We start from the raw sequence: 27,302 nt of genomic DNA on the forward strand, positions 1-27,302 counted from the left end.
TCCTATTTTAGGTCAATTATAATGATCGATACCGAATATCAGACGAGCGTCTCAGTCGTGGACTGAGCTGTGATTCCATTACAAATGTGCACAAAACCTTCACGATATTCTGCTAACGTAAACAATTAAAAAAAATCTCAATCGCAGTGTTTCCATTAAATAACAAAACGCAGTTTAAATCGCGCCTGAATAAGTTTGTTCTCGCGATAACAGAGAATCCTACGGCGGCACTTGACCCGTTTCCACATTGAAATGGAATCACGCATGCGCAAAGCTGCCGGCGAACCGCTGTGGACTACAGTAAATATAGTTTTTCACGTTGCCCAATGTTTGTATTTTTGCTTTAACTCAAACTGTTGCACCGAAAATTGCATTTTTCTGTTAAATTATAAATAAGGTGGAGAAAATAAAAAAAATAAGGAACATTGTGAATCTGTTTCTTCTAATTTTTTTTTTTTTACATGGATCGGGGCTCAGTCTTGGCCGGACTCGGTTGGGCAAAAAAGACCTGATCAGTATAAAATATTATTTTAATACACAACTGTTAAAGCATGGTCACATTATGTCCTGACTTAAACACAGAGAAGTGAAGACATCAGAGTGCTGTACAAGCATGTTGATGGAATGTTAAGTGGAAGGAAAAAGGGTAAAAAGAAGTAAAAGGAGAGGAACAAAGTTTCAATAAGATTTTATAAGAACTCAAGTGTTAGTCATTGCTTTCCTGGTTCCCTCTGTGGAAAAGTTTATTTTCATTTCACTTGATTCAAACACTACAATGTTTTGTTCTCGATTGGCCAGCAAAGTCATTAAAACTGACTAGAAGAAACCAGACTCCACAGAGCAGGAGAGCTAAATACTGCTATTGAAGCAGCCTCACCTTGACTGATTGCTCCATGTATGCACTAATTCATGCAAAAGCAGCTCAGACCAGGTATTGAGTGTACTTCTCATTAATATTTTCTATTGTTCTTATTGTATATATTCAATATTTCTAGAAATTAGAATTTCCAGAAACAAAAGTAAAAGGCAGTAAATGGCAACTTTTCAACAACTGGATCAAAAATTTATTATTTCACACATCGACAGTTTTTTTTCCTCTTGTGCAAACTTATCTTCTTCAGAAAACTCAAACCAAGAATAGTTTTATGCACACATACTTTATTCAGGACTATGATATGTCTGCAAATAATTAGAGAACTTTTAAGCTGTATATTCAATGAAGAAAAAAAAGAAATCTGACTTTAGCTTTCAGCTGAAATGACGAACATTACAAGACAAAAAATAAAAATCGAAACAGTTTCATCTTGTCTCATATTTCTTGAAAATCTTGCATTTTATATCTTAGCAGCACGGATCATATAAAGAGTCTGAGTACCACAGACATTTTCTTATTCAGCTCCATTAGACTGTAAAATGGCAATCTTCTCTAGAAAAAAAATAAAAAATTCATTGTCAGCAGAAGAAATAATAAAGTAATACAGCATAATGTTTCACACTTAGAAAGAAAAACATTTTAATGTGTGAAATTACTAAAAAATAATAATAAAAGACTGAGAAAAAAATAATATTGGTGGCAATTTTCGCACAACTCAATTTAAAAATAACATTTTAGCTACAAATTGGCCAAAGATTCACATCACAGTCCAAACTCGACTGTGTTGTGATTCGTATTAGTGCCAGCCTAGGATTTTTGTTTAATTACGAGAATATAGTCATATTATTAGCAGAATACAGATGCGATTTTACCAGAAGAACTTAATAAAATGAGAAAATTTGTTTTGACAAAGAAGCTTTTACCACCAGTTTTCTCGAGTTCCCATAAAATTACTAATTTCCCTAATATTACAACTTTATTCTAATAATATTATGATTGTATTCTTGAAGTATTATGACTTATACTAATAATAATAAAAAATCTTAGTTTGACCTTAATATGTCATCGTAGATTTAATTCAAAGTCTAAATAAATAGAAGTTGTAAAAAAATAAGATGGCCGCCCTGGGTGTGATAACGTCACTCTGAACTCATGGAATCACCTTGGTGAAAAATCTTTTTGATTCTCCAAAAATTACACCTTTGAAAACCAAAAACTCCATTAATCAATAAAATAGATTTATCACTCAGCCCTTACAGTAGCCTACTTTAAAGGCAGATGATAGTAAAATATCAGACAAGCAAAAAACAGATGTCATTCAGACAATATTGTCTGAATGACATCTGGAAAAGAATTCAAATGATGAGCTGCATAAAGGAGAAGTACTGAACTGCTGTTGAGGTTTTCACAAAATAGCTCAGGAGAAAAACGTCAGGTTGGTAAACAAGATGATTGTAAACTGAGCAGTGCTTTTTAATGATTTCTCAGGTTCCTGATGTGCAGTTTGCTCTGCTTTTCTCTGGCTCAGACCTCACAGGAACTAATTTTAAACAGTAATTACCTTTATTCTGCATATGCACGTTTGCAATATTTTCTATGTGCAACATAAGAAGACGATCAGCTCCCAGTGTTATTTAAACTTTAATTTCAACAAAAAATACCTCTCTTAATTTGAAAACACAAAAATATGAAATTTTACAGAATGTAGTTGGAACATCACTCTAAGTAAAACTTAAAATAGATTTGTGAACATATAAAAAATATCTAACATTTTGGAAAATTATACAATCTTATTTACAAGACGAATAAAGTCTTGTAGATAATTTCTGTACTTTAAGTAGAATAATCTTACGCTGAAAGAAATAATAAAAAATCCAACCTACACTTTAGTTATTGGGGAAAATATCCAACATGAAAACATGTTAGTTTTTAGTTAAATCATCTTAACAACTCTAACAAAAATAAATGCAAGTGAAACATATTTCTCATTTTAAAATGATGTCAGAGGTTTGTAACTTTCATTTAGAAATCAAAGATTTCCTGTTTACCTGAGGTACAAATGACACGAAGCAGAGGTACATATCTTATACCAACTTGTCAAAATAGGAAACATAAGCGAACATATGTGATCCAGAAATTTGCTACCCTCCTACAGTAGCCAATGTGCAGTCAGAGCAATAATTAAAAACAACTGAATCTGTGATGAACAATGGTTCTGAATGCATCTCAAAGAGTGACCACAGGTAAGATCTGGAGCAATGGACGCCATTTTCTAATCAAAACAACCATCGACAAAATATCTATAGGTTTATCTTGTTAGGTATGGTAGAGAACTGGTGATGCTGTGGGCCCCTTTCTCTTCTTAATGCCCTGAAACTTGGAGTCATAAACTCTGACAAACCAGGGGATTTTAATTAAAAATAAGGTGGCCTCAAACATTAAACTGAAAAGATGATCATCAATAAGCAAAGGTATAAATTTTTAAACTGCACTGAAAAAAACCCAGTTGATCCAATTTAAAAAAGTAAATGTATCAAGTTGTCATGTTAGATGTAAATAAAGCAAGTTTAACAAACTCAATTCAATTAAGTTTGTGAAACTTAATTGATTTAACTGGTAACAAATTAACTTTCCTTTTTTTTATTTTAGTTGGAGCTGCGTTCCTTTTTTTTCCCAGTGTGTGAATTTAACCCCAAAGTTTCCTGCTGCTGCTTCTAAGTTCTGATTTAAATTTCAAAACTGTGTGAAAACATGTGCTTATGTTACGGAGTAGTTCTATCAAAACGTGAAGTGTTCACAGCCTAAAGCTGCGACAAATCAACACACAGAAAAAAAAACCTTTATCAGGAAAATGAGTATACAACTCAAAATCTGTTTCTCCTTTCCTTCCAGTATGAAGCATTTTGAAAATATGCCATATTTATATAGTTTACAATCTTCTTTTCTAAATATTATTACATTTTTAAATCTGCTGGTCTTTATCACATCTTGTTTAATCCGATGTCCTTCCTTCCAATAAAACTGTTTTAGTCACTTATAAATAATTAATAAACATGTTTTTTTAACTAATTAACACTTTACCGACCTTTAAAAAGCAGCTACATTTATATTTTATACAGGACTGAAAAAACTGCAGAATGCCCTAAAACTGCTTGTTAATGTTTTATAAAGTGTTTCTGCTTAATTAATAATTAGTTTATTAACTATGTTTTGTTATTTCTAATTAAAGTGGTACTCATTTCAATCCTTAAAATGTTTCCAAAGATTGAATATAGCTATTAAGTCAAAAATAATGGCTCCAAAATATAGTGTTATATGATCAATACTAGAAAAGAAACATCCTACATTTTTCAGCAAGAAGGGTCACAGTCAACATGGTTCAGTTTATATTTTGAGGCTTCGTTTCTGGTTCTTTTCCTGAAAGAATTCAAAGAATTCATAATTTACAGGAAATAGAATTAAATGAGAGAAGAAAAAAAAATCTAACCAAAAGTGTTTTTGTGGGTGTGGCAACCCAAATATTTTTTTTGTCTTGTTTTGTAGCTGGAGAAAGATTTGCTGCAGTCAACTCTTCTCTTCTTCTGCGTTTTCTGTACATTCGCTGTCCAGGAGCAGCTCCATGTGGCTCAGGAAAGCGTGGCTGCTTTCTTCCTCCAGAATCTGCTCCCAGAATTTCACTGAGAAGCAAGAGAGGAAAAACGATCACTGCAGGTACTTTTCTCTACCGGTCTTAAAAGAATAGTATTACAACACTGAGTAATTGGCTTATTACTGGAATCAATTAAAAAATGGCTGATTATTTTCAGGTGAACCTACTAAACAAGCAAAACCAGACTAAGAGGAGCACTGCTTCAACACATTTTTACTCAAGTAAAAATAAAAAGTAGCTTTCCAATAAGTTACTCAAGAGTAAAAGTACTAAAATACTCAAGTACTAAAATTTAATTTAATATTTTAAAATGATGATGACAAAATATGAAGATATGTGCAAATTCTGGCATTTTAAAGGCTAAATTAAACAAAATACTACAAATAAATAATACACTCAAGCAAAATAAACTTTTTCAAACTTTTTTTCAATATTAAAAAACTTTACATAAAATTAATTCTTACAGTAAGTAATGTGTATAGGATAATGTACTCCTAGTGATGATATGTATTAATAATTTCCAACAGTCTCAGCAGATAGAAAAAAACAGAACAAAGCTGGTCTATGAACAAGAGGTCTCGCTCTAACATAAACTGTAAGTGTGAGTCTATGTTTCAAATATTTTCTGTTTCAAATGTTTTTTCTTTCTTCATTGAAGTTGCTTGTGCCGGATACAGTATCCAGAAATTTCACTCAAGTAAGTGTAGCGATTGTTCATAGTAATATTACTAAAGTAAAAGTAAAAACTACAATGCAGTAAAACTACTCCTAAAAGTACACATTTTCCAAAAGGTTACTCAAGTAAATGTAGCCAGTTACACCTCTGGTTTTATCATATTGATCAGTTAATGAAAAAGATGGCTTCCCTCTCATTGATGTGCTGTAAATAAAACGCTGTGACTTACAGTAATACGGTTTCTCGGAGCGTTTGCTGTCGGGTCCGGGCTCAGACTCCTCAGCCAGACTGTTAATCTGCAGTGGCTCTGTGTTTCCCTGCTGCTCTGTATCGGGCTGGTCGCTACGCTCCAGGCTCGACAGCATCACCTCGTAGGCTCTCCGGGCCTCGGATGACAACTCAATCATCTTGTGATAGAAATCCTGTAGGTATCAAAGCGAATTTTCACAATTTAAAATGTTAGTTACCCTTTACAGCTACTAGATGTTCAGCATCTGACTGTAAAAATCTTTCAGATGTGGATATAAGCGTAATTTATTTTTCCAATTAGTGAGTTATTTTTTAAAATGGCCGGCATTTTTGACACTTTTAAATCAATTATTGCCGTGAAATGAGACGGATTAACTTTATGTCACATTACATGTTTTTAACTATATGGTCAACCTATATGTAGCAAAATGAGATGCTGGTTAGGGTTAATTTCCACAAATTTTTAATGTGTTTAGCAGTTTAGCAATAGCAGAACTTAATTTTAATGTGTTTAGCGGTTTAGCATTAGCTTCTGTTAATCTTTCAATATGTTTAGTGGTTTAGCAATAGCTAAGCTAGGATTCTTGTTTAGCAAGAACCTAAATTTGTGGTTAGCTGTGGCAATAACTACTGCTGAGTTTAGTGCAAACATGCAGCTCTAGAAAAATTAAGAGTCCATTGCACTAAACCCCATTGAAAACCTCCTGGTTGTTCCACCAAATATTGATTTCTGAACTCTTTCTGATTTTTGTGGCGGCCATCTTGAAAAATCAAAACATTATCAGTACATATGATTTCTATTCATCCAGTCATCTATGATTTGACACCAAAGCAATTCATCCGGGATAAAAATCAGTCTTCCTTGACGACCATCTTGAATTTTTCATTTGTTTTTCTTCATAAGAGCAAACCCCTGGGAACTTCTGCACCACGTTAGGAGGTTCTAGTATCCGCATGTGAAAGATTTTGCTGCTCTACATCTGAGAACGATAACCCTGACCTGCGCTCCATCGTAGTTGAAAATGCCCACAAGGCTGACTGGCACAGCCTTGTTGACACAGTGGCCCAGTGCTTTCCTGGAAAGTGCAAACACGAATGGTACGCCCTGTTCGCGACACATGCTGATGATCGTGTGCAGAACCTCGTCCAGGCCACCTGTGGAGGGAATATTTTCTATCAACATGCAGCTTTTCTCCGTCCAGTTTCAGCAGCCGCTCGCCTGTCTGGACTTCAACGCCACAGATGTTGAAATTGTACACATTTATGACGCAGAGTCTTTTATTTTCATCCAAGTGAAAATGTCACAAAATACTCACAAGTTTCTGTTTTTGGTGTCCTACAATAACTGTTTAGAAACATTTAAAAAGGAAATCTGAAAGTTTTTACATGCATCTCCCCCCACATTAATATGCATTATTTTAGTTATTTTTCAAAATGGAAAATACAGGAAAACATGCAATGGTGGCCCATACTAATAAAAAATACATACACAAAAAAAAAAAAAAAAATCACAAGAATAAAGTCATAGTGTTGCAAGGATAAATTCATAGTATAATGAGAATAAAGTCAATATTACGAGAATAAAATTTTCTCAGAATAACTTCATTCTCGTATTATTTCGACTTTACTGTTATGCTATGACTCTACTCTTGTAATTATTATTTTACATTTTCTTATTGTGGTCCTTATTCTCCATCGTAATTAAATATAGATGATCATTCATAAAATCTGGATAAAAAAATTATTAATAACTTAAACACAATTAGAGCAACAATTAAAAAGCTTTAAAGAATTGAAAATGTGACCATCACCTTGGAAGAGAACCCATATTTATCTCTCCAGTTTGCGCAGTAAAAGGTAAAAAAAAAAAAAACAACTCCTGCACTCACTGCAGCAGTCATAACAACCGTTAGATCTATCTAACACTGTTTGGAAAATCTTTTTTTCCTACCGTCACTAATGTAAACATTTGGAGTTTGCTAAAGGTTTCTGGGACTTTCCATGGAACGGTGAGACTCAGACTCAACCCATGACAACAAACATCCCACGTGGGTTTGGCATAAAATAAAAAATTTATATAAGAAAAAGGTGCTTGTTGCATGATGAAAGATCTGTGATGCTGTGGGCTTGTTTTTTCTTCGAAAGGCCCTGGGAACTGTGTTAGAGTTCATGACATGAATTACCAGAGAATATTAGGCTATGTTCACACAGCAGGAAAATGCAACGCAGTCTGATCCCCATCTGATAAAAAAATGTAAAAATCCAATCTGTGCCACTTCAATATGAAGTCTAATTATTACAAGTAGCCTGTGACAATAAAATTATTATTATTATTACACTAAATGCTAATGTTGTTTTGATACATTTTTAAAGCATCAAAGTTTTCTCTCTCTTCAAAGACCAATAAATTTCTGTTTTGTAAACACAACTTAATGCTGGAGTTGAAAGATATTTTAATTATCCATCCATCCATCCATCCATTTTCTTACACCCTTCTTCCCTAATGGGGTCGGTAGGGTCGCTGGTGTCTATCTCCAGCTGCGTCCCGGGCGAGAGGCGGGGTACACCCTGGACAGGTCGCCAGTCTGTCGCAGGGCAACACAGAGACATACAAGACAAACAACCATTCACACACACACTCACACCTAGGGAGAATTTAGAGAGCCCAATTAACCTGACAGTCATGTTTTTGGACTCTGGGAGGAAGCCGGAGAACCCGGAGAGAACCCACCATGCACAGGGAGAACATGCAAACTCCATGCAGAAAGACCCCGGGCCAGGAATCGATCCCAGGACCTTCTTGCTGCAAGGCAACAGCTCTACCAACTGCGCCACTGTGCAACCCTATTTTAATTATCTAAAATAAAATACAACAACCAAAAACAATAAATAGAATGGAACTAAAAACCACACACATCCGAAAACATAAATAAAATTCATTATGACCTACCTGTACGCACATTAATAATCAGAATGGAAATTATTGAGTTCATTTATCATGAAATTAATTTCATTATATAATAATATATAATAATTTATTTATTTGCTGTTTTGTTTATTTATTTTGGATATTTAGAATATCTTCCAGTCCCAGTGCTAAATGCTTATTATAATTTAAAGTTTACTGATCTGTGAAAATGTGTTTTGTCTCAAAGCAGCAATATTATCATTAATTGCAATAACGTCTGGGACAATTTATTGTCCAGTTAAATTTGTTATCGCGACACGCTTAATAATTCCCCAGACATTTTCTTAAATAATCTACAGACGGTGCTTTTGAATACCTTTGGACTGGATGCGTTCGCAGTTTGGCGAGATGATGACACATTTGACCTTCTTCAGTTTGAGGTGTTTCAGAACTTCTCGAAGGCCCATCACGATCCGCCGCTTCATGCGGGCCTTCATGGGATCCTTCTGGTACAACCGGTCCTGGAACCGGACCAGCTCCTTCAGCAGCGACGTCACACACTCATCCAGGTCTTTCCTCAGCATCTGGCTGCAGTAGCTGCCATGCAAACAACAGGAAATCATTACACAGAAGTCTCTGGATATTAGCAAAGTGTGGATTGATGCTAAAATATCGATGCTTCCAATATCAGACCTTGAATTACTCCACTTTTCTTATTGTGCTTCAAAATCGATTCTCTCAAGTCTCAATACTTTCAATACTTCAGTCACTTGAGATAATGGATCTGAACAAGAACTTGTTAAAAAGTAACTAAATCATTGAGTTCTTTCCTAAATAAGAATCTTTTCAAAAGCAGGAGACGTTCTGCGCAACAACAAAACAGACTGAAGGGAAAACAGTAAATATGGTTTTCCTTAAAAACATGAATGGGAAAGTTTCAAAGATGGATGCCTTTGTTGCAGCTTCATTAACATGTTTTCAAAGTAATGTGTTTTTGTAATGTCAATTTGGATGCAAGCTTTCATTTTAGAGTAGTTCTTAATAACGATTAAATAAGGATTTATTTCAGTAAGGTTATTACTTTACTCATGTTTTAATTTTGAAACACCATTTTAACATGCTCTGTATGATTGTCTGGTGTTGTTAAAATAGCCTGGCAATAATAAAAAAGGCCATCACCCTAATGTACATCAGACGTCAAAATAAATCAATTAAAGTGATGTCTTGCATTCTTATATAGCAAAGAATTTAATTACTCCACTTTTTTAGATTTACCAGACACATTATGTGTTTTTGCACAAAGTATTAGCATTGGACAGGAAACCAGTGGTACCAAACATCACTAGTTCATGCAAAGGGAACAACGTTGTGGCCTTACTCTCTAAATTTCCTGCTGTGAATTTTGGGAACGTTGTTCTGTTGGGGCTCAGATGACGGGACTTCCTGTTGCACATCATCATTTTTGTCGTCCTCATCGGCTTCATCCATGTTGGAGTTTGTATCGTTTAAATTCAGCTGTTCGTCGAATCCTTGTGTAAGGCTCTGAATGTCTTCTGAAAGAGACAAACAGAATAAACTTAGTCATTCTGAACTCTTTCCATAGTAAGAACATGTTCGCTCTGACCTGTGTCATTTGAGTCATGCTGCTCTTCCGCAGCATCATTAGTGAGTTCAGAGCCATTTTCAGGCAGCAGTCCTCTCTCCTCTAGCAGACGTCTCTGTTTTTTCTCTTCTCTTTCTTTCAAAATGACCTGAATATGTAACAGAATAAAGACTTAAAGAGAGAAAATTGCATCATATTTTAGAAATAAAAAGCTAAAAATGCTCATGAAACAAATCATAAACAGCCTTTTCTTAGTTTTGCTTTTCTGAACTCCTTATGTGCAATACTTTTAGCCTTAGTTCAAAATACTTTAAAAAAAATCTATCAAGCATGTTTTGCTCTCCAGTTATTAATCAGTTAATCAAAAGAAAAACCCCAACAGATTAGCCCTCAATGTTCTGATATTAACTCAAGCAGAAAGGTCTGAGTTTTTCACATGTTGATGTTAGAAGTATTTTTAGCGACAGATGCATCCTTTGGTACAAATGATCAAGCGTTCACTCAAGAAATTATGTGCTATTGGATTTGAGGTAGTAGATTTACAAAAAAAATGAATTGAATTAATTGTTTATTTGCATATTTTAATGTATTTCTGCAGATATGCCAACATTTTTTATCCATTTAATCGACAGAATAATCAATGACTAAAATAATTGTTCGCTGTAGCTCTAAAATCTTCACTTTCTGAACTCAAACTCAGACTTTTCTACCAACACTTTGGCCCAAAGTGTTGCACTAATGGCCAAGTTTGTTGTCCCACATGTAGCATCATCACTCTTTATCAACCTCCAGCTGCGTTCTCGACTGCTTGCTCTTCCTTTTCGCATTTAATCATTTAAATAAACATAACAGTCAGGATCTTCTAAACAGTGCTGAAAACGAGAAGTTGTAAAAATGATGATATATGAGCTTCAATATAACACTGCAACTACTATAATGATCAACACAGTGTATGGCAGACTGTGTCCACTTGCCTTCTTCAGAGGAGTGGGTTTCTTGGCTTTAGGCACTTCTCTTTGCTTTCCTTTCTTAACTAAAGGGCTGGTCGAGTCCAGCGGATTGTGTGCGATTTTATCCTGCTGCCATGGCGGCTTCTTCAGAGCTGACGATTGCTTCTGGACGACAGGCAGTCCTCCACCAACTACAGTAAGACAGACATAACTTAATTATGTTCTTAAACACGGTTTTTAAAGAAATAAAAACCTATTAGCTGACCAGAGAGAATGATCGGCTTGGTGTCCTGCTTTGATTTTTGAGTTTGTTGCTTCTTTTCCAGGACGGCCACCATGTTTCCGATGTCCAGCTGGACTGGGACTTTGCTCTTTTTCCCAGACACTTTCTCTGCTTTCTACAAATCAGGTGATGAAGGTCAGAGCTAAGACACTGAGACAAAACCAGACTGCTCTGAAAGTGTCATTTTTATCAATGACTAACACAAACCTGTCGCAGTTGAGTTTTTCCTATTGGTGATTTTTCCTTGTTCAAGTCGGCAGACTGGTACTGTCCCCCGTCTCTTTGGTTTTCCTTGACATCAAATCACAACATAAGACTTTGGTTTATGATATTTTATCTTATGCTGATGCGTTTAAAACACAGACGATATCTACCTCATTGCATAGCTTTGTTTTACTGTTTAACCCAGTTAAACCCAAGTCAGGGAATTCTTCTTCATCCTAGAAAAAAATTTAAATTCTGTTAAATGTCCCAATTTGTATTCACCCAGAAGAAGCAAAAATCAAATTTTACCTCAAGTTTTGGAGGCTCGTGATGAATTAGTGGACTCCCTGACTCGGCTTCTGCATCCTCAGCGTTGCTTTTGGATTTCTTTTTTCTCTTTCGCTTTTTCTTTCCTGGGCCTCCCTCTTCTTGTGGGGTAGAGAGGCATTTTGTCTGGTGATATATACAAAATGAACTTTAGAAAAAAAATATATTGTAAAAAAAGAGATGCATTTAAAAAAACAAACAAACAAATAAACCAAAACAAAAAACAGGCTAATGGTTTAGGAAATAAGCCCAAAACGAACATTCATATTCAATATTCATGTCGTTTGTAAATGCAAACACATGGAAAATATATGCAAACATGTATGCAAACTTCCATTTTACGCTTAACTGCCTGTTTTTGTCCACTTTCTTAGCTTCATGGTTCTGTAGATATCAGGAATGCACAGATCTACCTTTTCACTCCCAATACCAACAGATAAGAAGTTTAGTATCCGTCAATACGATCCAAAACAGAAAAACAGTCCTGAATAGACCTAAAACTGAAACATAGACATAAATGTACCAAATAACAAGTTCATTTGATAACTCTGAACCAGTACAGCACATTTAAATACACCAATAGCTTCACAGGTTTGGTCAAACATGTTGAAATAAACTGCAACAAACTTTCTCTAAATTGTTCTGAAAGTGAAATTAGTAATTCTAAATATAATATAAAAATAAATACCATAATAAAGCATGACGTTGTGCAGACCAGAGTACAGAATTAGACAGACGATCTGCATTTATGGATTGGGTACATTGTCACCAATTTCCGATCTAGATTTGTATTTCAACATAAGGACCGATGCAGATATTAACACTCTTTACTTTATGTCAAATATTTGCAGCATTTCTCAATATTAGAGGGGATAATCTTTTTTAAATTGTTGTCTAAATGTAAATTATTGAGCTCATTATAATTAATTATGCAGGTAATAAATTTATTGCTTATTGCAACAGGCTTAGAGTCAAAATGAAGCTTAATCACAGCCATGGCATTATGCTGAGGGCCTGTTTCGCTGTGGGTCCGTTGCAGAAAGAAGATGAAAGAATGAAGAAAGAAATTTACCTCCAAAATTTTTATTTCACCTCATATCAACGACTTTATAGAGGAATAAAGTTGCTAAGTTTTCAAAAACAACACTGGTGAGTAGTGTCCTCCCAGTTGCGTTTTTATGCTCAGAACCATCAGAGAGTTTTGTTGATGATCCAGCCCAGAAACCCGAGGCGAGGTTCTGCCTGATCAACTTCCAGCCCAACTCGACTCTTGGTGAGTCTGTTTAAATTTCTTCCTTACGCCTCAAAAGAGAAGAATAAAAACTGAAACCCTTTTCATTAAGAATTAAACCAGAAAAAACAAACTGCACCTGTGTGTCGCTGCGGCGGATTGTCTCGTCTGTAACAACAGGCTTCTTTGGGGGCTGAGAGGCAATATTTGCCCAGGATGTTATTACCGGCTGAGCTGCTAGGAAAAAAAGAAAAACAAGTGATTCACAAGTTAGAAAAGACTGACGCTGTGGTTCAGTAGATGATTTCAGCCTTTACCAGGTGGGGTAACAGGGATGGTATTCTGCAAGAGCTCAGGTTCTGCTGTAGAGCCATTTCTTCCAGCCTGCCAGTAATAATACAAAACATCTCAGTGTTCATATTTCTCCACAATCAAATCTGATTTTTCTTTTAAATACAGAAACTAACCTTCTGGGAAGTGGTCTGAGTTTGTGGGTTTGTGCATTGAGGGCTTGGACCCCAGCAGTCTTTCTGTGCTCCAGCATGAGAAGCTGATTTCTGCAAAACGCCAGCTAACTCTGGAAAATCAACCATCTTCACTTCAAACGGGACAAAATCTGCCTGTGCTGGTGTTGATTTCCTTCCAGTGGCTGGAGCTGACCTGACATGTCTAAAACCTGCTGACGCCCCAAAGGGACAGACAACAGCACAATAAATAAACGGCTAAATAAAGCTTTATAATTGTTCATATGCATCAATAATATATATAAGACAGGCGTTAAATAACTAAATGTGAAAATCATTCATCAAAAATCTGAATTCATGTTATATTAACATCATACATAAATACTGAAGTATTTAAATATTTCATAGACTCATGTTGCTGCACATTGAGAATTTTATTTCATCTCTAAGCCTTGAACATCATTCGATTAGGTCAAGAAAAAAAACAATTGTTCTGTAGTTAAACTGCAGGTTAATTATAATTATTATTAATCAAGTTAATTTAATTGAGGACAGTAAACAATGTTACACAATAAAAATAAAGTGATTGTTATTTTAAACAAAGGCTTTCTAGACAGTCTAATTTGTAAGCCCAGTCCCTTAGTTGGATCTTTCACTAAAAAATTGAAAAATTAGAATTAAAGTTTCCCGTCACACTCGCACAATAATAATCGTTAGGATCTTTTTGGTGAATCAGCCTGAAAGCCTTAATTATTTCATGATGGACTGTGGCAATGGAAATGTTAACTTGATAAATATTGAAGTAATTTAACAAAATGAATGAAAATTTGAGTTAGTAATTGGATTATTTGTATTCTTCTTCTGGCTGTTCCCTCTTCATGGGTCATCACAGCAAGTCATCTTCTTCCATCTAATTATATGTATTTGCTCAATTTCAAATTCAAAAATAAGTTATTGTAGATGGTGATGGAAAGATCTCCTGTAGCGGCCTGTATTTAAACGAACCTGAAGAAGCCTCTGATTGAATACACTCTTTAATTATTGACTAATTTAACCATATACCAATAATTGTTTATTCAAACAATGCAAATTTTATAGTTTTATATGGGTTATTATATGTAGAAATATCTTTTGAAGGCATAATTTGGTTATTTCTGAAAATCTACATGCGAGTCACTCGAGATCTGATGGCTGATGTTTACCTTTTTGTCGTGCATCTGCTGAGTTTTTGCCCACATTTCTGCCCTGAGAGTCATTGCTGCTTTTTGATGTCTACAAACAAACCAACAAAATGATTGAAATCTAGAACATAAATTAACTCATAGTAACTTAGCGTGACTTTAATAAGTGTAATAAAAAGAAAACCTTTGAATGTGGATCCCAGAGGAGCTTGTTTTGGTCACTGGTTTCCCTCACAGGACGTCTGCTGCTGTAGCCATGACTTCTTGAAACATCTCCCCCTTTTCCTGCTTGTTTTTGGCTCAGATCTGTCCAGTTCCTTAAAAAACACAGACACAGAGAAAAGATATGCTCAGGGTCGAGTTGCTGATTACTTGGACTTAGCCATGATCTCCATACCTGGCTGAAGTTTGGTTGGACACATAAGGATTTGGTAAGACCAGAGGAACTGAAGCTGTGTGAGGATCAGAAGCATCTCTGCTTCTTTTCTTCTGATGTTTTTCAAAATCCTGGGGAGAACAATTACTAGGTGTCGGTTTGCTCTCCTGGAAAAAGTAAAGTGATGTCAACAAAAACTTTCGATAAACATGTAGCTTATAATTATTTAAATAAACTACAAAAGAAAAACGCATTATAAGGAACACTTCAATTATATGTTCTGCTTTGACATATTGAAGCTTTAAGTGTTAAAAATACAACATTTGTGCTTCAGCCAAAATTACGTCTTCGTGAAACAAAATATTATCTTTCACTTCATCAGTTGCCCCCCATTTAAGCACTTTTTATAAAGAACTGTAACTGTAGCAGGACATATTCGCATGAGTTAGCTTCAGTGCTAGCTAGAAAGGCAGTTATAATCCAATTTGGTGTTCTTTACCTTCTCCATCTTCAGGCGTTTTTAAGATTTAGTCACATATTCGTATTCTCACAATGTGGTTCCAAGTGTTGTCAAAGTCCATACCACGATTATGCCATGAGTTTGTTAATCATGAACAACCTGTTTGATAGCTTAGCATGAAAAACAGCAGCTAGCTGAGTGATGCGTCAGTTGCGGTCGAGCCGACTCAATCCGCTAGCTGTTCTAATTGAACGATCTTAAAACATTTACACTTAAATTGTATATCAACATTCACACATACAACTTAGATTTCAAAACTGGGATCAAATTTAAGGGTTAGTGGTACAGCTTTATGAACAGATATTTTGGAGCTGAAGGGATCGGTTCCTGTTGGGGAAGTGAGACAAATAATGCGGTTCTCAGACCAGGGTCGGAAGTCCCATCAACTGAGCGAAGGCGACGTTCAGAGAAACAAAAGGAGTGATAGCGACATCTTGTGGGATCAAAGAGCAAATTAAATAATTCAGTCAAAAGTTGAGTTGACTTCCTGAAAGTAACGAATGGTATTTCTGACAAATAGCAAATCTGGCGTAAACTCATATCAAATCTACCGAGTTTTCTTAGCTTATTAATAGGAAAATTCGCCTTCTAGTTGCTTTAGCAAGAACTTTGTCAATAAATCTAGTCTTTTTTAGGCATACCTTGAATATGGTGTTGCCATTTAATATACTTAAGAATTGTTTCTTTTTATTTAAAATGTAATTAAAAAATGTCGGAATAAATTGTTGAAAACAGAAGTGAAGTAAAACAAACAATCATATTTACTATCTATTTAGCACAATAAAAACATTAATTTGATGAAATTATTATAGTTTTATTGACACCTTTAGAATATTATTCCATTATGACCAATAGATGATGTTTCTTTTTCAAACATTCATAAAATAAACCATTAACACATTCAATGACCATAAAAATAAATTGCTGACTTACAAAATACTCTTATAAAAAGATATCCAAACTCCACTAACAATGTAATTTCTAATCATCAAAAAATGTGTTCAATAAAAAGGAGATATCTTAATGTGCAAATATACAGAATTATTTTCTAACATTCTGTACCTAGTTCTCTATTTTGGCATACATTTGGACTTTTTGTTTTATTTGTTTATCTTTGGCACAATGCACCAAAAGTAATCCTCACATCACTACTGAGTAAAAGAAAAATTGGAAACAGTGCTTGTTCTCACAAAAAATGTAAACATTATAGCATTCGTATAAGGCAGCAAGAGAGGGATCTTGATCTCTGCAGGTCACTCCTCCTTTGACCTCTGGGCTTTGCTCAGGAGAAAAAGTGGAATCACAAATGAGGCTGACGTTATGAGAAAGCAAGTCTGTGCTCCTGCAATCCAATAAACTGAAATAAAATACAGAAAAAAAATGAATAAACATAAGATGTAATTACCCAAACAGCAAAAATAGAGGCATCTCAAAGTAATTCCAGATTTGTTGGAGACAGATATAATTTATGTGAAGCTAAATTCAAGCACTAAAAAGCTGAAAGGGCCATTATTTTTCTATTCTTTAGCTTCCTTACCAGAGGATGACACCACCGGCCCAATCGCTCTTGCCAGGGCACCCAAACTACGCAGAATCCCCATCACAGTACCTTTCTGATTAGCTGACCCTAATGAAACATCCAACAGAGAACAATCAGCAACTTCGAGCTCAAAATCATAACATAAAAAAAAAATAAAAAGGAGACTCACCATGGTCAGCAACAAGGGTAGAGAGACAGGGAACTACAATTGCTGCAGCTGTAACAATCAAAATATGAACACAAATGTGTAAATAAATTAATCATTAAATTAAATGAAGATAGAAATATTGAGAAACAATTTCCATTTGCTTTGAGGGAAGCTTTATCTCCAGGGATAAATTCTTGGACCTGCTCTTTTTAACTCAAAATTTATCTTTGAGCTAAATTTTGTTTAATTTTTTTATGTATGGGAACTGCTGTGTGGATGACACACAAGTTCACATCCATATTAAACCTGATAGCAGGATTTTTTTATATATATATTCTTTTTTGAGTGTTTAAATAAAATGCAGAAAAGAACCAAATAAGTATCTGAAAGATCCTCAAATGCCTAGAAAAAAAATCTGCTGATCTTTAATAACATAATCCTTGTGACTTCTGGTAAAGAATCTATAGTAAGATGTGGTAACTACACCTTTTAATGCCGCTATTCTTAATTTGTTTTAAGAAAATTTATTGTTCGATTAACTTTTCTTCAGATGTCCATAAAAGGTTTACAGGCAGCCACTAATCATCTCCTATTAATTATATTAACAATAAAAATGAAAAGTTACTACGATTTGAGTTGATTCAAAAATTGCATCACTGCCCTCATAAAAATATAATCAGATAAAAAGCAAACACGACTCACCAAAAGAGTATAATGCCAAGCCGATATAAAGCATTGCAATATTCCACGATAATCCAATGAGAATGAATGCTGGGATCAGCATCACTATTGCCTGAAAAAATTAAGATTTATTTCAGTATTATATTTTTCTGCCTGTTCGGTATAATATTCATCATGCAGATAGATTATATCGTTACCATGTAAACAGCACGTATGTGTTGCCCAGGTTTGATTCTTCGAGCGTAACCCCCCTGGATTAAAGCCATGATGACACCAATGAAGAAGAACATCTTTCCCTGCTGCATGCTGTTTACAGAAAATAAAAGCATTTATGTTCCTCCTTAGAGTTTCTGCCGGTTTCACCAACTCAAATTTAAGACTTTATAAAATCATTATGAATGGAATTTAAGACCTATATCTCAAAATAAATGTGCACTTCATCCAGCCATCTTGCAATAAATTTCCATTTGCCCATGATAGATGCGAAAAAGCTAACTAGATAGCAAGGCTATGTTAGCATTGAAGATGATTGCGTGTGGCTCAAGATTTTGCCTGACAGAAAAGCCCCGCCAAAAATAAAAAATAAAAAATACATAGAATATACGCGATTACGGGAGAGGATTAAGGTCACTAAAAAGAATTCTAATTAAGTCGAAATCGAAATAAATTACCAAACATTCTTAAATTAGGAGAATGTAAATTATGTTATTAGCATTTAAAAATAATCGTATAACTTCTTGTAGGATTTGTAAACCTAAACGTTATCCACACTGAAAGCCTGTCCCAAATGTATTAGGCAGATTGGGGTTTTAAGACTACATTTGCCTTATGTATTTAGTTTAAACATTTCTGATTCTGAGAAAAATAATTGAGAACGCTGAGATTAAAGTGAGAACTTTCTTTTCTTCTCCCATCAGCCCTAATCCTCTTCCATCCGATTCAATAGTCCAGCCAAGACAAAATCTAATACGTCTAAAGCCAACTTTCTTTTTAAAACTTAATTCAAGACATTTTAAATCCTTAATTCTAGATACATTAATTTTTAAGGATGTGCGGACACCCTGCTGCTAATATACAATTTTATCTCTGGGTTTATACCTTGTAAACTGGAAGCGCTGGTGAGTCAGAAAACTCAGGTTGAACTCTAGACCAGAGAACAGGAAGAGGTAGCAGAAATAAACCAAACCCAACACTTGGAGTTTCTGCATTCCTGTAAGAAACACAGACCCACTTCCTGTCAGCAGGCCATAGTCCATTTATAGTCTAGTTAGAGGATACACTGATGTAGAACCAGCACCCACTTTCTTTAGAAGGTGGTTCCTTCGTCTTGGTGACAGCAGTGAAATGGAACAAGGAAACTGGACTGAGAAGGTCCAGTGAGTCTCCACCATGAGAAGATGAACCCTGGAATGACAATAACTTTACATTTCTGAAAAAAGCCAACATTAAATACATTGGAAATACAGTAAAAGATGCAAATTAACCAATAATTTTAACTTTTTAAAATAAGAATATCTACATTTTTTTTTTTGCTTAAAATCCAAAAACTACTGTATGTATGATTTGTAGCCGAGGATGCATCTGCAGCTAAATAAATACTTCTAACATCAACATGAGCAAAGCTCAGCTCTTGACTTAGAAATAATAGTGTAAAACTAATTTGGTGATTATTTTTCAGATTAAGTGATTCATAACTGGATAGCAAAAGGTGCAAAAACACAAGTATGTTTGGGCTAGTTTGTAATGCAAACATGTTAGTACACTTGAAATAAGACAAAAACTAACTTACAAGTAACTTTTAAGCAAGATATAAGAGTTTGTTTTAAGTTAATAATTCCTTAATATTATTTCACCATTACAAGACATTTTACTCATGTGATAAGTGAAATAATTTGCCAATGGAACTAGTACTTTCTCATCAAAACTAAGGGATTATTGATTTAAAACAAGCTCATATATCTTGCTGAAAAGTTACTTGTAAGTTAGTTATGACTTAGCAGATGATTATGTCAATAATTGATTAATTGCAGTCATTGTTTCAGCTGTACTCAATGTGTTGTGAACTGAAGTGAAGGTTGGAAGTGTAGGTTCCTCTTTATTACAGCAGAGCCTCCACTTCATTGCTCCATACAGTATGTAGTCACAGTTTCTCACACTATCTCACTACAAGCTAGTCAGACTCTGCTACATCATTGCTCAGTCCTGCCTCAATGTAAATCCAACTCCACATAGAGCCCCAACACAATGTGTCATTATCTAGTTTTAGTAACATCACATAATCTTGAAAACGCTTTTCCATGAAAAATGAAATGACATTTTGCCCTAAATCCTCTACATTCACAGTTTGTAACTTCAGAGCCACAAATGGATCTTTACATCTTTCACGATGGCTCTCAACAACTTCACTGAAAATTATGAAGCATGAACTGAAGTTTCTAAATATAAATATAAAAATAAATGCTGGTTTGAACAGTTTCGAATCACGTTCATGGAATAACAGCATTGAATTACTACATTAGAATGGCACTGAAAGGCGTCAGTAATATTTTTTAGACCTTTTGTGTCTTCATTAGGTTGGTGGCTGTCTATGGTGACTGCAAAATGTCATATTGAACAATGACATTTTAAATGAGTAACATTTAGTTTTTATATTATGACAAACATTTTAATTTATTCCAGTTATACCATATCTACTTATGTATGATTTTTTTTCATAAAAGCCTAAATAAGTTTCTGCTGTTTGACTGTGTAACTTTACAATCAGCGCCCCATAAAAGAAAATGGATAAATTTTTTATATTTTTATGTTTTCCTAACTTTAAAACCTAAAATAAAAACGAAATAAAATTGTGGTTCTTTAAAAAGATCAATTCAATTCAAATAATAATAGACAAAAACATTATCATTTAAAATTACAAACTTCTCATAGTAGATTTTTATGAAAAATTATAAGCTGAGTCACAGCATTTGCAGCTCTAAAGTTTTTTGTAGCTCAACTGAAGGCAAAATGACTCTTTGGATTGTAAATATTGTGGATCCAGCAGATCTACAGATACAGAGGTTGATGAAATCTGAACCACTTGGCTCGAATAGAACAAAGGTCTTCTGGGACATTTAAAGCATCAAGTGTCCATCCGATGACGCGTCAGCGCTGGAACACAATGTTCTGTAAACTCGCTGCTGTTTTGGGTTCAGCGTAGAACGCTGAAATAACTTCTTGACTCCCTGCAGAAACTTTCTGAAACTGTATCGTCACCGTGACAACCCAGGAAGTTACTGCTGTGGGCAACAAATGGAAACCGAAAACGTTTTCCAAAAGGACTTGGATAGGAGGAAGCTGGACGGGTTTTTCTTGCTTCAACTCCAACCTGAAAAGGTTCTATGCTGAGGTCCGGAGTTTCTCACCCACATGTGTTGAGGGTCATTTCTTACCCAGTGGTTGAAGTTTAAAGTTGTTTTCAAGTCTATTTGACTCTTCTATCATAACAATTATAAAAACAACAATAATACCACCATCTTTAATCTATTGTTAGTCCTTTTGCTTGCGTGGTGATGTAAATTTTCTGCTACAATGGTAAAATCCAAAAAAGGGGATATTTTCCAATTAAATTTAATATTTGACTACCGTCCTCTGAAATAGTGCATTATTTTTACTGCATTTTGATTCTGTTTACACTATTTATAGACCAATACAGCTACTTAAAGTCCCCATAAAACCACTGAATTAACCACTGACAGGTTAATTCTATGTTCTTTGTGTTGAAAGGACAATTTTACTCTGATTGGGAGACAAAATTACCAATCAGGTACTGGAAAACATTTTACATAATCTCAGCTAGAATTTGGCAATTAAAAGAAGCATTTGACAGGATGAAAGGTTCAAAACAATTAATCAGAATATCCTAAATTGCCTTCCTTAAAACAAAAACATTTCCAGAATATTAATGGGGACCTATGAAGCAAAATTCATATTTTGCACTATTTTGTACTTCCATATGTGTTTCTACTGCTTCTAAAAACAGCCTAACAGTCTTTAAAAAAACTCCGTTATTTTCTGGCAATAAGTTAATGATTTTTGTGTCTGGAAAATGAGCTGTTTGAAAAACCTCTTTTTACAGCCACTATACCATTACCTAGCAGCCCCAGCCAGTCCAGTCCATCACCTAGCAACCCAAGTGGAACTCTGGCAATCATACAATTTGGGGGGCGTGGCCAGCAGGACTCTTCTCATTTGGATTTAAAGGGACAGAGGCCCTAAAACAGCTCAATCTGAAAAGAGTTCAAGGGGAAGATAAAGGAGTTCCAGACTAAAATCTCATTATCTAAGAATGAGTTTGTGAAAAAAAATGACCATGTTCTGTACAGCCCATTAGCAAATTCTAATAATTCAAAGGAAACATAATAGACCACCTTTAAGAAACATCACATTTATTTATACTTTACACTCACCTTAATGACCTTAGGAAGCGTTTCTGGTAACATCATCCAAATGAAGAAAATATCAACAACACTGAAGGTCAAGGCGAGCAGAGCTGGAGTTTCGTAGAAGACATTTCCTGTTGTTTTGGAGCTAATAGCAAAGTAAGCACCCATGAGAGGGCCAACGGTGAAGCCCAAGGAAAAGGCAACACCAATCATTGCCTGGTCAAAAAATAAAAATAAATAAATAAAAATCACTTAAATATATTTTAAGAAAAAAATGGACTTGCAACTGCATAAATGAGAAAACTGTTGGCATGTGAAATGTAGAAATGTTAATAAGAATTTATTGAACACCGCAGAAGCCTGTGCTCAGCAATAAAGTTATCTTAGTAAACTAAAACTAACAAAATAACAAAAATGAGAAAACATTTTTGTTCACTGAAATAAATTTAAACAGTAAATAATGGGGAAAAAACTATAACTAACTGCAACACAATTGTGGGTTTATAAAACTAACTAAAAAGAAACTAACCCCTAGAAATTAACCAAAGTATAAAAAAATAGAACTACTAACCAATAAAAACTAAACAATATTTAACTAATAAAAACTCAAAAATACACGCTACAAACTAATTAAAACAAACAAAAGGTTACAGGAAAATAAAACTAAACCATGACAAAAAACTTCAAACTTTGACCCTGCTCACCATTCCTCTGTTCCGTGCTTTTGGACACGGCAGGTCCGCCACGATGGCAGTGCAGAGGCTGACGTTTCCCTTACAAATGCCCCCAATTACCCGAAACAACAGGAACATGGCGAAGCTCTGGGAAACCGCCCAGACCGCGTAGGAGGCCGCCAGCCCTACCTGACAAACAAAGCACCCAATTAGCCCCAAACTGGTGGAATACAACTCACTGGGTTTTATCATGGAGAACAAGAAACATTTAAGGTGTCATAATGTCCTTCTTACTGTGGTCAGAATGAGGAGAGGTCGTCTGCCATGACGGTCAGACAGAGCGCCCGTTACAGGTGAGGACAGAAACTGTAGCAAAGAAAAGAGCGACCCAATCAGACCTGAAAGACAAGATAAAAAGTATTAAACTTGAAATCATTTCTCTTTTTCTTCATCGTCATTCAGCTCAAAAGTCTGAGTTTTGTGTATGAATCTCAGATTTATGGAATAAAGGGATTGGAATAACTTACCTCCAAACAGAACAGAGTTATATTTCTTTTCCATAGGAATCCCAACAGCCTCCCTAAACCAGTCCACCACACTCTGCAGAGACTGATAAGTGACATCCTGGCCCAGAAAAAAAAAAAAAATCACAGAGAGGCCACTTCAGGGTGAGTCAGCACACAGGCCTCCCAAACTAATCAAATTATATGCTGGTTATCGCTTTTTTGGAACAAAAACACCTTCTGTTCACAGCGGGACAGAAGTCTGAACACGTCCAAATTCCTGCACTTTTAAAGTGAAGCCAAGTGATTTTATTCTGCTGTCTTTAAACTGTTTTGGAAAATCCTACTGACCCCTGCTTGAGCATAATGATCCAAAATGGAAGGCAGCAGTGGCAGAATCAGCGTGAATCCCAACAGATCCAGCAGCAGGATGATAAACACGATGCCGATGACCTTCGACGAGAAGGAGCCTCCATCTCCAGCTGCCTCATTCATAGCTGACGTTCCTGATTAGATTAGTTCCTCTATTCCTGTGAAATAGTATAAAGTAAATGTTGACATATCAGCAGACCCAAACTTCTTACAGCTCTAACTGCAGAAAACAGAGGGTCAAAAAGGTTACGATTTCAGGGAGAATACAAATCATGACACTTTATAATTTTTGTTAAAAATAAAAAATAGACAACCTTATATTTTTTTCTACTTAACAGTAAAAAAACAATTAATAAAAGAAAACATGTTGAAGTTTGTGGTTGAAAAATGACAAAATGTGACAGTTTTTTGAGTATGAATATTTTTGTAAAGCAATGTACATTTGATATTTATTTTAAATAAAAATCGAAAGAAAAATAACTTAAGTGTCATGACAGTAAAAAAAAAAGAACAAACTATCACTTTGAGAATTGATAAAGGCATCAAAGTAGTTGTAGGATTATAAAATATAATAATATTAAAATACTATTTCTTGAAATGAAATGAAATGAAATGAAGTTTATGAAATGAAGTTTATTCGAACATGATACAAATATAAAAAAAAAATAAAATAAAATAGTGCACAGTAACAAGAAGTGCATAAGAAAGAAGAGAAAATACAGATTTTTAGTTTCAGTTAACATATCATGCTCAAAATGGGGTAGGAAGAAGTGAGAACTTATAAACTCCTACCCCTAAACACTTGAGACTTTAGAGTCCTACTGTCATTAAAAAATCAAAATCAAAGTGGCAGTCAGAAGTAACAGTTACTAATATTTACCTATACATTTTCCCATTTTATGCTGGTTTATCTTTCTAAACCCTTACACCAAGTTGTTATCTTCAATACACACCTTATTGCTTTCTGTCCCCATGTGTGTATCTATTGAAAATTACCTCTTTGTACTTTCTTTTGAATTGAGTTAAACTAATGCTTTGTTTTAAATCTTCATGTAACCTATTCCATAACTTTACACCTTTAATTGAAATACAGAAGCTTTTTCTTGTTGTTCTAAAGTTGCGGATCTTGAAGTTTGAGTGACCCCTTAAGTTATACCCCCCTTCTCTTTCAGAAACGTGCTCATGTGCTCAGGTAACAACTTTTTAGATACCTTGAACATAAATTGAGCCATTTTAAATTCTACAAGCTCGTCAAATTTGAGAATTCTGGATATTATGAAGAGCGGGTTTGTATGCTCATAATAACCGACATTATGGATGATTCTAATGGCTCGTTTCTGTAGGACGGTTACCGGATGTAAAGAGCTCTTGTAATTAACTCCCCACACTTCACAGCAATATGATAGATATGGTAAAATCAGAGAGTTATATAGAATATGAAGTGATTTAGCATTCAATACATGTCTAGCTCTAATGGATATACTTCTACTGAGTTTACTCTGTAAATGTTGAATATGAGGTTTCCAACTGATTTTGTCATCTATTATTAAACCGAGGAACTTATTAGCAAAAACCCTTTCTAGAGTTACGTCCTCTATTTGAACTTGGATTTCAGTATTTTTATAACAGTTCCCAAAGACCATGAATTTCGTCTTGTCCAAATTTAGGGATAATTTGTTATGGTCAAACCATATCTTTAACTTACTAATCTCTGAAGTGACTGTTGAGAGAAGATGCTCTAAATTGTCTCCTGAGGCTAGAATATTTGTGTCATCAGCGAATAAGATAAATTTTAATACATTGGACACTTTACTGATATCATTTATATAAAGATTAAATAAAACTGGTCCCAATACTGATCCTTGTGGTACTCCACAGACAGTCTCCTGCCAATCAGATTCCACATCTCCCAATTTCACAAATTGTTTCCTCTTTAAATAACTCCTCATCCAGCCAGAAACTACTCCCCTAATTCCATAGCGTTCTAATTTTATAAGTAGGATTTCATGATTTATTGTATCAAAAGCTTTCTTTAAATCTATAAATATCCCTACTGCCAGTTTCTTACTATCTGTTGCGTTGGTTATTTCTTCTATTAAGTCAGTTACGGCCAGCGATGTTGACCGGTTTGCTCTGAATCCATATTGACTGCTGATAAGTAGCGAATGTTTTTCTATGAATTGTTCCAGTCTTTTCTTAAAGAGTTTTTCCAGGATTTTAGAAAATTGTGGGAGAAGAGAAACAGGCCTGTAGTTAGTGAAGAGGTGTTTGTTGCCAGTTTTATACATTGGTTTGACCTTCGCTATTTTCATTTTGTTGGGAAATGATCCTGTTTGAAATGATAAATTGCAAATATAAGTTAGTGGTTTAGAGATTCCTTTAATTACTATTTTAATAGTTTTCATGTCCAGATCATCACAGTCAGTGGAAGTCTTATTTTTACAGTTATTCACGATGTTTATGATTCTTAATCTATTATCTGGTTGGAGACAAAATTTCCTTTTTTGTAAAGCTTATATGGATGCTACTAAGAAGCATTTCTAATAGTAATGTAATTAAAAGGCTGTAGTATAAATATTTAAGGAAATATTTGCAAATCTGGCTCTTAAACGCAATGGCGATGCGTTTAAGAGCCAGAAGAAATGTTAAGAGAACTGTCTGTAAATCATCACCCTTAGTATTCGCAGTCTTCCAGTAAGTTATCAGGAAAGACACAGAGAAAGTGTGATCAAGGAAGAAGGAAACAATTTCTGTACATCTTGTAAACCAGCCTTTCTGAACTCCTCATTCCAACAATCAAACTCCAAATCAAACTAACATACATTTTCACGACTTTATGTGTTCGCAGAATCAAGTACCGATCGACACGTATCAGCATCTCCCCTTTCGAGCAACAGGAACACAAAAGGAACTTTACCTACAGTGTTTTCGTCAGCTGGGTAAACTGCAGTAGCTGCTCCCGCTCAGAGGAGTCGATAAGGTTTACCTTCTCCACCTCATCGGTCCTCGGCTGTCGATCCATACCAGGAACTGCCGTCCTTTCATTTGGATGACAAGAATGTGGCGTAATCGCTGCCTTCAAGGCACCCTCGTAAGCTCGTAATTTTGAGTTTCAACACGAACGTCGTAGCCCAATCGTGCTATGGATATAAATTTATTAATTAATTTATTTTTTTAAAGCTGTCTTTTCAACCATTTGGACACCTTAAATGTTAGGTTCGCATTTTGACACAATTTTATTTTGGTTTCAAATATTAGCATGAACAGTTTTGTATAATTTTACACATCGAATTTGTTAGAATAAAATAACCGTCAGACATGACTTATTTTATTGTTGCACAGACGCAACAGTGAAATATCGTCTGAAAATACTAAATTATATGTATTTAGCAATATATTATTTGCATATTTATGTATTTATAGGCACTTTTCTGTGGCTAAGAGTCATTTCGTTTCCAATTTTGA

The 27,302-nt window shown here is 34.9% G+C and overlaps 2 protein-coding genes across 8 annotated transcripts; both read right to left on the minus strand.

Moving 5' to 3' along the window:
• Positions 1–4,245: 4,245 nt before the first annotated feature.
• Positions 4,246–15,856, minus strand: LOC122828129 (selenocysteine insertion sequence-binding protein 2-like). Of its 5 annotated transcripts, none has more exons than XM_044111420.1 (18): positions 15,475–15,856; positions 14,997–15,106; positions 14,784–14,916; positions 14,621–14,690; positions 13,422–13,633; positions 13,272–13,338; positions 13,094–13,191; positions 11,706–11,849; positions 11,567–11,632; positions 11,400–11,483; positions 11,175–11,307; positions 10,934–11,100; positions 9,981–10,107; positions 9,735–9,909; positions 8,733–8,953; positions 6,449–6,603; positions 5,429–5,621; positions 4,246–4,551 (listed from the first exon to the last, which is right to left on the minus strand). In XM_044111420.1, exons 1-18 carry the CDS (start codon positions 15,481–15,483, stop codon positions 4,439–4,441), a joined length of 2,277 nt encoding a protein of 758 aa, XP_043967355.1. In that variant the 5' UTR covers positions 15,484–15,856; the 3' UTR covers positions 4,246–4,438. The 5 variants fall into 5 exon arrangements, with proteins under 5 accessions (XP_043967355.1, XP_043967356.1, XP_043967354.1 ...); XM_044111421.1 differs by having other exon boundaries at positions 13,422–13,630; positions 15,475–15,855; XM_044111419.1 differs by having other exon boundaries at positions 13,094–13,188; positions 14,997–15,142; positions 15,475–15,855.
• A 432-nt stretch (positions 15,857–16,288) lies between these two features.
• On the minus strand, positions 16,289–26,911 carry mfsd10 (major facilitator superfamily domain containing 10). Of its 3 annotated transcripts, none has more exons than XM_044111866.1 (13): positions 26,755–26,911; positions 23,817–23,995; positions 23,490–23,586; positions 23,257–23,360; positions 22,993–23,151; positions 22,313–22,504; positions 19,166–19,268; positions 18,963–19,074; positions 18,062–18,170; positions 17,886–17,976; positions 17,205–17,252; positions 17,033–17,122; positions 16,289–16,852 (listed from the first exon to the last, which is right to left on the minus strand). In XM_044111866.1, exons 2-13 carry the CDS (start codon positions 23,958–23,960, stop codon positions 16,749–16,751), a joined length of 1,353 nt encoding a protein of 450 aa, XP_043967801.1. In that variant the 5' UTR covers positions 23,961–23,995; positions 26,755–26,911; the 3' UTR covers positions 16,289–16,748. The 3 variants fall into 3 exon arrangements, with proteins under 3 accessions (XP_043967801.1, XP_043967802.1, XP_043967803.1); XM_044111867.1 differs by having other exon boundaries at positions 26,759–26,909; XM_044111868.1 differs by having other exon boundaries at positions 26,824–26,844.
• Positions 26,912–27,302: the final 391 nt, after the last annotated feature.

The sequence above is a fragment of the Gambusia affinis genome, linkage group LG03, assembly GCF_019740435.1.
Source record: "Gambusia affinis linkage group LG03, SWU_Gaff_1.0, whole genome shotgun sequence".
Taxonomy (NCBI): domain Eukaryota; kingdom Metazoa; phylum Chordata; class Actinopteri; order Cyprinodontiformes; family Poeciliidae; genus Gambusia; species Gambusia affinis.

Coding starts and splice junctions, on each gene's coding strand:
- mfsd10 (XM_044111866.1), bottom strand. CDS start 23,960: ATGAATGAGGCAGCTGGAGATGGAGGCTCCTTCTCGTCGAAGGTCATC. Junction 23,152..23,256: donor CTCTCCTCATTCTGACCACA/GTAAGAAGGACA, acceptor TTTGTTTGTCAG/GTAGGGCTGGCGGCCTCCTA. Junction 17,253..17,885: donor CTTGGCATTATACTCTTTTG/GTGAGTCGTGTT, acceptor TGATTGTTACAG/CTGCAGCAATTGTAGTTCCC.
- LOC122828129 (XM_044111417.1), bottom strand. Junction 14,917..14,996: donor TCCAACCAAACTTCAGCCAG/GTATGGAGATCA, acceptor GTGTTTTTTAAG/GAACTGGACAGATCTGAGCC. Junction 13,192..13,271: donor CATCCCTGTTACCCCACCTG/GTAAAGGCTGAA, acceptor TTTTTTTCCTAG/CAGCTCAGCCGGTAATAACA.